Source organism: Oncorhynchus clarkii, chromosome 5, assembly GCF_045791955.1.
Source record: "Oncorhynchus clarkii lewisi isolate Uvic-CL-2024 chromosome 5, UVic_Ocla_1.0, whole genome shotgun sequence".
NCBI lineage: Eukaryota > Metazoa > Chordata > Actinopteri > Salmoniformes > Salmonidae > Oncorhynchus > Oncorhynchus clarkii.
This window is the reverse complement of record NC_092151.1, coordinates 28,797,314-28,808,479: the sequence shown is the minus strand read 5'-3', so window position 1 is coordinate 28,808,479 and position 11,166 is coordinate 28,797,314. Positions and strand designations below refer to the sequence as shown.

At 46.5% G+C, this 11,166-nt stretch overlaps 1 protein-coding gene across 1 annotated transcript in view; it reads right to left on the bottom strand.

The window, feature by feature from the left end:
* LOC139408626 (mediator of RNA polymerase II transcription subunit 13-like) overlaps positions 1-11,166 on the bottom strand; it is a 118,603-nt gene that overhangs the window by 66,133 nt on the left and 41,304 nt on the right. Inside the window, exons 3-4 of the mRNA XM_071152733.1 lie at positions 3,520-3,604; positions 2,415-2,498 (exon numbers count right to left, since the gene is read on the bottom strand). Coding sequence (XP_071008834.1) covers positions 2,415-2,498; positions 3,520-3,604 — 169 coding nt within the window. The remainder of the gene's footprint in view (positions 1-2,414; positions 2,499-3,519; positions 3,605-11,166) is intronic.

The window sequence follows — 11,166 nt, the reverse complement described above, 5'->3', positions numbered from 1 at the left end:
CTCTCGTTCCTATTTCCTGCATGCTGTGTCCTAACCTAGGAACGAGTTACACTTGATTCCTTCAACACCTTTGGAATTGTGCCACAGCGGTTATCTTCATTGCTGGCTGGAATCTCCACAGCTACATAGGAGAGGATCTCACTCCTAAAAACACATTTGGCTTACTAGATATGGAGAGGTTCTCAACTTTCTCAAAATGTAACTCAATGTAATTGCATAATTTGAACTATTTAACAACTTAAGATATGTCACGATTCTCTCTATATTACAATATTTTATACCAATATCAGTATTCCAATATTTTAGATGATTCGTGTCTTTGACTTAATTGTTTCCTGTAACCTAGTAGATATTAATATGTCTCTAATTGATGCACAGATGGAATTATATCCAGCTTACTGTACATAGTGGGTATTTTGAAAGAAAACTAAAATAATACACCGAACTCAAGCAAAGCAACAAGTAGAGCTACAGGGCAATTCCACGATAACAGAATTGCGTTGAGACTCAGATGTTTCACTTTAAAATGTATGACAAACCAAAACCAGTGATTTTAAAGTTTAAGAAACCAACAACGATACGCACAAGGACTACTTCTAACAGTATGAACATTTTACAAAAACACATTACTGTGCAGATGCAAAGTTTAGTGACAGAATTTCGGTAAAATCTCCTTCAGTTTTTTATATCACCACGTTTTCCAAAAAGATCTGCTGCAAATGAAGATTGAAAGATGTCTGCAGAAAGAAGGGGGGTCCACTATGACACTTTGAGCTGTTGAGCTGGTTGAACTACAGTAAGTGAAGTGGATTTATACCCGGTAACAGAATTACCGTAGCAGAATTTCATCATGGGTCCCTGATCTGTACTAAACAGAAATGTATAATTATGGATATGAATGTCTTTCTCTTCATGGTGTTGTATCCTGAATAGGTACAAAGGTAGAAATACGCACTATCCTTTTGCATATTTGGGTATTATTCTACACGTTGCTATTATTGTAATGAGCTCTGACCGCAAACAAGACCAAATTTGGTTGGTCAGGACAGGACCAAATCTGAGCCAATCATAGACGTCTGTTTCACAAGTTTAGAAATCAAAGTACAGTACAGTAGAGTAGAGTTCAGTACAGTACAGTATAGTACAGTATAGTACAGTAAAGTATACAGAGTACAGTACAGCACAGAACAGCACAGTAGAGTAGAGTTCAGTATGGTATAGTACAGTAAAGTACTCTACTGTACTGTACTCTACTGTACTCTACTGTGCTGTACTCTACTGTACTGTACTGTACTGTACTCTGCTGTACTGTACTCTACTGTACTGTACTCTACTGTACTGTACTGTACTCTACTGTACTGTACTGTACTGTACTCTACTGTACTGTTCTGTACTCTGCTGTACTGTACTCTACTGTACTGTACTGTACTCTACTGTACTGAACTCTACTGGACTGTACTATACTGTACTGTTCTGTACTCTGCTGTACTGTACTCTACTCTACTGTACTCTGCTGTAATGTACTGTACTCACCTGTACTGTACTCTACTGTACTCTACTATACTCTACTCTACTATACTCTACTCTACTCTACTGTACTCTACTCTACTGTACTCTACTGTACTCTACTGTAATCTACTGTACTCTACTCTACTGTACTCTACTATACTCTACTCTACTGTACTCTACTGTACTCTACTGCACTCTACTGTACAGTACTCTACTGTACTGTACTCTACTGTACTCTACTGTACAGTACTCTACTGTACTCTACTGTCATTTACTCTACTGTACTGTACTCTGCTGTACTGTACTCTGCTGTACTGTACTGTACTCTACTGTACTGTACTGTTCTGTACTCTACTGTACTCTACTCTACTGTACTCTACTCTACTGAACTTCACATGTTGGTGCTCATGGGTTCCTTTTACATGGAAATGCCCTACAACAACCATGCCCTATTGTGCTATTGTTCTCTGTCAGTCTCTGACACACACACACACAGCCCCAAGCCCCTCCTCTGCTCAGCTCTCACACCTCGCCACCATTCACTACCCTGCTCTCAATAGTCTCACGTCCGGGCAGCCTGGCAGACCAGCACTTGCACTGTCACACACACACACTTCGGACTAGTCGTCTGTCTCACAGAGCGAGCCGTTCCCACCTGCGAGCGTGATGACATGATCCGAGGGGCTCACAGCCAGGTGCCAAGAGGCAGCCAGAGGTGTCACCACATCCCAGATGGGGTGGGAGCAGCCGCCGCACGGCAACCATTCACACCGCCTGTCTGTCACACTCCCCCAGAGCTCCCCAACGCTCCCTTAACGCCACGCTAGTTATCACCGTGTCAGAACAACGTGGCGGGGATGCTGTGAGGAGGTTGTGTGTGGGATTGAGAAGGATGGTTAGCTCACCTGGTGGCCAGAGGCTTCTCCTCCAACTTGTATGGCTTGACGAACCACTTCCCGATCCGTACAAAGTCCTTGTCCAACAAACACCTGGGGATGGGAGACATTAAACAACTGTATCACACACACACAGGTAAAGGACCATTAACACACAAACATACATGCACATAGACACAGACATTCTACATAGAGATTGTCACACATAGACACAGACATTCTACATAGAGATTGTCACACATAGACACAGACATTCTACATAGAGATTGTCACACATAGACACAGACATTCTACATAGAGATTGTCACACATAGACACAGACATTCTACATAGAGATTGTCACACATAGACACAGACATTCTACATAGAGATTGTCACACATAGACACAGACATTCTACATAGAGATTGTCACACATAGACACAGACATTCTACATAGAGATTGTCACACATAGACACAGACATTCTACATAGATTGTCACACATTTCTACATAGTCACACATAGACACAGACATTCTACATAGAGATTGTCACACATAGACACAGACATTCTACATAGAGATTGTCACACATAGACACAGACATTCTACATAGAGATTGTCACACATGTACCCAATCGGGGAAGAATAGAGAATATAATACATGTATTTTCATTCATCAACACTCACATCAATGGAGTTACACAGTTCCTTGAGATACATGTTCTATAGAAGGCTTCATGACAATCCAATATAGGTATAGAGTTGGAAGAGAGGAGGAGGTAGACTCAAGGTAATAAGGTTCATTCAGCCTGCCCCTTATGATGATCATTGATGTTTAACTTAATTGAGAACAAATATATCCTGGTTCATTTAGCAGATGGGAAATGTTTATTGGAGTCATTGATTCAGTCCAGGTTATAATTTGATTATCACTTGAAGTCTTTTAGCCATTGGTGGTTTGGTATTCTTGCCAGAATTCTTTGCTGTCTTTCCCCAGTTGGTCGGAGAAGAAATTGTTATATGAGCAGAAATATCCAAAAACTAGACTGGGAATATTCAGCTTACTTTATGTGATACTTTACATCCAGACTATATGACACAGGGCATTTTCCAAGCAGCTCATTGTACTGTACCTCTCCAGCAGGTTGTGAATGGCCTTGAACAGGAGGGTCCGGCATTCGTATGACAGCCCACACTCCCACTGTCCCTCCTCAGCCACTGGAATACAGGAAGTGAAGATGGGTTAGCAACTGATGGTTACAGTGAGATCAACACAGTTCATACACTCAAACACAGTACACAGTACACAAAGACACACAGGACACTGCAATGCATGCCAACAGCACAAGAAGCTTCTAAGACTATAGATGAACGTTACCCACAGACAAGAATCTACATGTACATCCATCCACAAACTGACTCATCAGAAGCCCTTAACCATTATCTTCCATATACGTTAAACCACTGTGGGACACTGTGGAAGAAACTACAAGGACCACTGTGGGACACTGTGGAAGAAACTACAAGGACCACTTTGGGACACTGTGGAAGCAACTACAAGGACCACTTTGGGACACTGTGGAAGAAACTACAAGGACCACTTTGGGACACTGTGGAAGAAACTACAAGGACCACTGTGGGGCACTGTGGAAGAAACAACAAGGACCACTGTGGGGCACTGTGGAAGAAACTACAAGGACCACTGTGGGGCACTGTGGAAGAAACTACAAGGACCACTGTGGGGCACTGTGGAAGAAACTACAAGGACCACTGTGGGGCACTGTGGAAGAAACTACAAGGACCACTGTGGGGCACTGTGGAAGAAACTACAAGGACCACTGGGGCACTGGGGCACTGTGGAAGAAACTACAAGGACCACTGTGGGGCACTGTGGAAGAAACTGTGGGACAAGGACCACTGTGGGGCACTGTGGAAGAAACTACAAGGACCACTGTGGGGCACTGTGGAAGAAACAACAAGGACCACTGTGGGGCACTGTGGAAGAAACTACAAGGACCACTGTGGGGCACTGTGGAAGAAACTACAAGGACCACTGTGGGGCACTGTGGACCACTGTGGGGCACTGTGGAAGAAACTACAAGGACCACTGTGGGGCACTGTGAATGAAACTAAAAGGACCACTGTGAGGAACTGGAAGAAAATACAAGGACCACTGTGGGACACTGTGGAAGAAACTACAAGGACCACTGTGGGACACTGTGGAAGAAACTACAAGGACCACTTTGGGACACTGTGGAAGAAACTACAAGGACCACTTTGGGACACTGTGGAAGAAACTACAAGGACCACTGTGGGGCACTGTGGAAGAAACAACAAGGACCACTGTGGGGCACTGTGGAAGAAACTACAAGGACCACTGTGGGGCACTGTGGAAGAAACTACAAGGACCACTGTGGGGCACTGTGGAAGAAACTACAAGGACCACTGTGGGGCACTGTGGAAGAAACTACAAGGACCACTGTGGGGCACTGTGGAAGAAACTATAAGGACCACTGTGGGGCACTGTGGAAGAAACTACAAGGACCACCGTGGGGCACTGTGGAAGAAAATACAAGGACCACTGTGAGGAACTGTGGGTGAAACCACTGTGGGGCACTGTGAATGAAACTAAAAGGACCACTGTGAGGAACTGGAAGAAAATACAAGGACCACTGTGAGGAACTGTGGAAGAAAATACAAGGACCACTGTGAGGAACTGTGGGTGAAACCACTGTGGGGCACTGTGGGAGAAACTAAAAGGACCACTGTGAGGAACTGGAAGAAAATACAAGGACCACTGTGAGGAACTGTGGACGAAACCACTGTGGGGCACTGTGGAATAAACTATGAGGACTACTGTGAGGAACTGTGGGTGAAAGTACAAGTACCACTACAAGCATGCATGTTTACATTAAGTGCGTGCATCAGAGGAGGCTGCTAACGGGAGGACGGCTCATAATAATGGCTGGAATGAAGTCAATGGAGTAGTATCAACCACATGGAAACCACGTTTCAGCCATTATTATGAGTTGTCCTGCCTTCAGCAGCCTCCACTGGTGTAGGTGTGTGTGTGTGTGTGTGTGTGTGTGTGTGTGTGTGTGTGTGTGTGTGTGTGTGTGTGTGTGTGTGCGTGCTCCCTGTGCCTCTGTACAGCTGTCAGGTCCTGTCAGCTTCATTTAGTCAGCGCTGGGAGAGACAGTGTTTGTGTGTTTGTGTTTGTGTGTGTGTTTGTGGCCGCACAGGGAGTCAGGAGAGGAGAGACAATGAGAGGAGAGACAAGGAGAGGAGAGACAGGGCGGGGCGGCACCACGTGCAGAAGCCAGTCCTGACAGCCCAGCAGCAAACAAGAGAGTCGTCAGGTCGACAGCGCTTAGTTCCAGTTCCTGCCATGTCAGCAGCCAGCTCAGATGACCTGTGTGGGGTAGTGGATGGATCTGATTCCTACCACTACTGGCTCCCTCCTCATTCCTTCTTCTCAGAAGAGGAGCAGCTACTGATAGCTCTAGTGTTCTTTGTTCTCTACCATACCTGGAGAACGATTGGGAGGGATAGGAAGCTTTGTGAGTGGGTGTTGTGTTTACTTACAGGGTGGCGGCAAACAAAAAGCACCGGGTGCGTACACAGAGGGAGGGAGGGAGGGAGCGAGGGGGGGAGGGAGGGAGGCGACAGAGCCCAGGGGAGGGGTGGAGGACCCACAGAGGTTGATCTTTTTTCTTTTTCTTTTTCAGTTGTGTATTTCTTTTTTTTCCATCTTTCTCTTTCTTGCTTTGTTGATATTTCCCTCCCTTTCCTCACACTGACGTGAATGAAATTTCCCTACTTGCCAGAATTCCCCGGTAACCATGGCAACACTGGCTGTGAGAACACAGCTCCTCGGCATTCAATTCCACCACCGCCCGCTGCCCGCCCTCTCCCTCCCTACCTGCCTCCCTCCTCCCACCCGCTCCTTCTTCCTCTGTTCTATTGCCTTCCAACACCCCACCCCCCTTTCCTCCCCTCTCTCCCTCCCTCCCCTCCCTCATTCATTCCCGCTCCAGGGCTCAGACAGGAAGCTCAGTTCCAGCCAGCTATTCTACAGGGAAGAGTGCTCCATGAGCGGAATGCCAAGTCTCCAGCAAATCCAGCTCATTAGCTCGCCCCTTTCTCTCTCAAATCCCTTTTCCACACTGCCAATCCACCGCCAGTCGTCTTCATCTATCTATCCCACCACTTCCCCCCCTCCTTCCTTTCCCCCTTGTCTTCGCTTCTCTCTCACTCTACCCGACCCACCACCACCACCACGGAACACGCCCAGGTTTCTCAACCCCTTTTCACCCAGGTTTGAGTCACCCTGCCTGGGGGGGAAGCTTGACATGACCCCCCCTCCCAGCCAAATCCAGCCACAGCCACACAATGAGCTCCCTACCTCTGGGAGCCAGGGGAAAGAAAGCTGAACTGATATGATCACCTCATTGCTTATGTCTCTCTGACTGGTGTAGTTTAAAGCACTGACAACAGCAGAATGTCACTCCTCAGAGTGTAGGTATCAACTGATGCTATCCCAAGATTACAACATGTAACAGACAAATCTGGAATTCCACTTGCCGCTCCCCAGCAGCAACAACATGTGAAAGTCATTACAGCTATTGTTTACATTGTAGTCACCGAGGAGCTGGAGCTGCACCTTATCAAGCCCTAAACACAAGGTGTGGCTATTTCCCTCTTGTATACACACACACACACACGCACACACGCACGCACACGCACACGCACACCCAAAAAAACTTGAGTGTGAAATCTGATCTGAGATATTGAACTATTCAAATCCTTACGGGACCTGTGGGGCTTTATGTTTGACAAACAGCTGCAGAATAGCAACAAGTCACCACCATGGAATAGTGATTGCTGTGCTTAGAGAGATGAAGTGTGGTGAGGTGAAACGTATAGACCTTTATCTAGATGAGTGTCGTCTCTGCTCCTCTCAGCAGGGCCTTATTAGGGCCTCGGCAGATTCCTGAGAGGTGGACGGAGCACCACCTCACAACTTCAGCTGTGGATGATAACCGTCAAGGTTATCTCCATTTTAGTGTGTGTGTGTGCGTGTGCGTGTGTGTGCGTGTGCGTGCGTGTGTGTGTGTGCGTGCGTGTGCGTGTGTGTGCGTGTGTGCGTGTGTGCGTGTGTGTGCGTGTGTGCGTGTGTGTGCGTGTGCGTGTGTCAGATGGCACAGATAAGGAGAATGAGAGAGAAAAGGGAAAGCATGCTTTGTGTTCAAGATGTGGGTGTGAACTGAACTGACTGAAAATGTGATATCACGTTTTGCATGTGCATGAGAGCTGTGCCACTTTGTTTGCACCTATGAGTTGTTTTGTGTGTAAAAGTATTTGTTATCATGCTGGGTGAACTTGTCTGTGTGAATGGGTTCATTCATGTTGTGTGGACTTGTGTGTCTGTGTGTGTGCATCTATCCGGGCCACTGGCGTACCACACAACCCCCGCAGCCCCCACAAGGATGTCGCCCCCGGCCCCAGAATAGCATGAGATTAGCTATAAAGCTGCTAATGTTCTCTCTGCCCCATGCAAATATGAATAGAATTGCAGGAAATTTGCTCTAAAAATGCTAAACTCTCTCGGCATCATTGTAAAATGTGTAGAATAGCATGAGATTAGCTATAAAACTGCAATTTTTTCATCTGCCCCATGGAATTATGTGTAAGAGATAAGAATAACAAATAATTAAATATGGAGCAGCAGTAAATAATAATATTGGGGCTATATACAGGGGACACGGGTACAGAGTCAATGTGCGGGGGCACCGGTGTCGAGGTAATTGAGGTAATATGTACATGTAGGCAGAGTTATTAAAGTGACTATGAACAGATAATAACAGAGTAGCAGCATGGTAGGGGGGGGGGGCAATGCAAATAGTCTGGGTAACCATTTGATTATATGTTTACGAGTCTTATGGCTTGGGGGTAGAAGCTGTTTAGAAGCCTCTTTGACATGATGCTCCAGTACCGCTTGACGTGCGGTAGAAAGAGAACAGTCTATGACTAGGATAGCTGGAGTCTTTGACAATTTTTAGGGACTTCCTCTGACACCGCCTGGTATAGAGATCCTAGATGGCAGGAAGCTTGGCCCCGTTGATGTACTGGGCCGTACGCACTACCCTCTGTAGTGCCTTGTGGTCGGAGGCTGAGCAGTTGCTATACCAGGCAGTGATGCTCTCGATGGTGCAGCTGTAAAACCTTTTGAGGATCTGAGGACCCATGCCAAATTTTTTCAGTCTCCTGAGGGGGAATAGGTTTTGTCGTGCCCTCTTCACGACTGTCTCGTTGTGCTTGGAAAATGATAGTTTGTTGGTGATGTGGACGCCAAGGAAGCTCTCAACCTGCTCCACTACAGCCCCGTCGATGAGAATGGGGGCGTGCTCGGTCCTCCTTTTTCTGTAGTCCACAATCATCTCCTTTATCTTGCTTACATTGAGGGAGAGGTTGTTGTCCTTGCACCACACGTTCAGGTCTCTGACCTCCTCCCTATATGATGTCTCATCGTTGTCGGTGATCAGGCCTACCACTGTGTGTCAGCGGCAAACGTAATGATGGTGTTGGAGTTGTGCCTGGCCGTGCAGTCATGAGTGAACAGAGAGTACAGGAGGGGACTGAGCACGCACCCCTGAGGGGCCCCCGTGTTGAGGATCAGCGTGACAGATGTGTTGTTACCTACCCTTACCACCTGGGGGCGGCTTGTCAGGAAGTCCAGGATCCAGTTGCAGAGGGAGGTGCTTAGTCCCAGGATCCTTAGCTTAGTGATGAGCTTTGAGGGCACTATGGTGTTGAACGCTGGGCTGTAGTCAATGAATAGCATTCTCACATAGGTGTTCCTTTTGTGAAGGTGGGAAAGGGCAGTGTGGAGTGCAATGGAGATTGCGTCATCTGTGGATTTGTTGGGGTGGTATGTAAATTGGTGTGTGTCTCGGGTTTCTGGGATGATGATGTTGATGTGAGCCATGGCCAGCCTTTCAAAGCATTTCATGGCTACAAACATGAGTGCTACGAGTGGGTGGTCATTTAGGCTGGTTACCTTAGTGTTCCTGGGCACAGGGACTATGGTGTTCTGCTTGAAACATGGTGGTATTACAGACTCAGACAGGGAGACGTTAAAAATGTCAGTGAGGACACTTGCCAGTTGGTCAGCGCATGCTCTGAGTACACGTCCTGGTAATCCGCCTGGCCCTGCGGCCTTGTGAATGTTGACCTGTTTAAAGGTCTTACTCACATCGGCTGCGGAGAGAGTGATCACACAGTTGCCTGGAACAGCTGATGCTCTCATGCATGTTTCAGTGTTACTTGCCTCAAAGCGAGCATAGAAGTTATTTAGCTCGTCTAGTAGGCTCGTGTCACTGGGCGGCTCTTGGCTGTGCTTCCCTTTGTAGTCTGTAATAGTTTGCAAGCCCTGCCACATCCGACGTATGTCAGAGCCGGTGTAGTATGATTCAATCTTAGCCCTGTATTGACTCTTTGCCTGTTTGACGGTTCGTCGGAGGGCATAGCGGGATTTCTTATAAGTTTGCGGGTTAGAGTTCCGCTCCTTGAAAGCGGCAGCTCGACCCTTTAGCTCAGTGCGACTGTTGCCTGTAATCCATGGATTCTGGTTGGGGTATGTACGTGCAGTCACTGTGGGGACGACGTCATCGATGCACTTATTGATGAAGCCAGTGACTGATGTGGTGTACTCCTCAATGCCAATATGTGTAGAAAAGCATAAGATGAACTATACAACACATTTTTCTCTCTGCCACATCACCATTTGAGTAGAATTGCAGGAAAGGTATTTAAATATGCAACATTCTCTCTTCCTCTTTGCAAAATGTGTAGAATAGCATGAGATTAGCTAATGTTTCTCTCTAACCCATGGCAAAATGTGCAGAATCCTCAGTCGGCCATCATTGTAAATAAGAATTTGTTCTTAAGTGACTTAAACAGCTACATTTCAGCCTCATTGCAAAAGGTGTAGAATAGGATGAGATTAGCTATAAAACCACACATTTTCTCTCTATGTGTACAATTGCAGGAAATTAGCTTTAAAAATGCTAAATGATCTCAGCCTCATTGCAAATGTGTAGAATAGCATGAGATTAGCTATAAAACCACACATTTTCTCTCTGCCCATGGCAATATGTGTACAATTGCAGGAAATTAGCTTTAAAAATGCTAAATGATCTCAGCCTCATTACAAAATGTGTAGAATAGCATGTGAGCACCCAATGGGGGGGCTTGTTTAGACCTTGTGATATGCCACTGATCCATGCATGCATGTGTGTGTACACATATGAGTGTGTGTTATGTGTAGTGAATACACGCTGCTACAGTTTGTGATGGCTTCACTTCCAGTGCAAACACATGTTTATTTCATATGTCCCGCCCCTGTCACCACAATGCTGCTCTGCTCAAACACAAATAAACTGTGATGGAACTGGGTCGCAGCATCTCTCACCATCTCTCTCACTCTCTCTCTCTCACTCTCTTTCTGTGTCTCGCTCACACTCTGTCTCTCTCTCTTTCTCTCTTCCTCGATCGCTCTCTCTTTTCTCCCTTCCCCTCTACCATTGCATCCATCTTCCCCCTTCCACTCTTTCCCTCTTCCTATTTCTCTACCTCTACCTCCTGCCCCTCTGTCCTCAATCTCCCACTCTATCTTCCTCTCCCCCTCCTTGCCTGGCCCAGCCTGTCTGACTGCATTAGCTAAACACCGTCACTAGGGGGAGTGTCCAGTGGTCACAGACTACTACACACAAAGATGC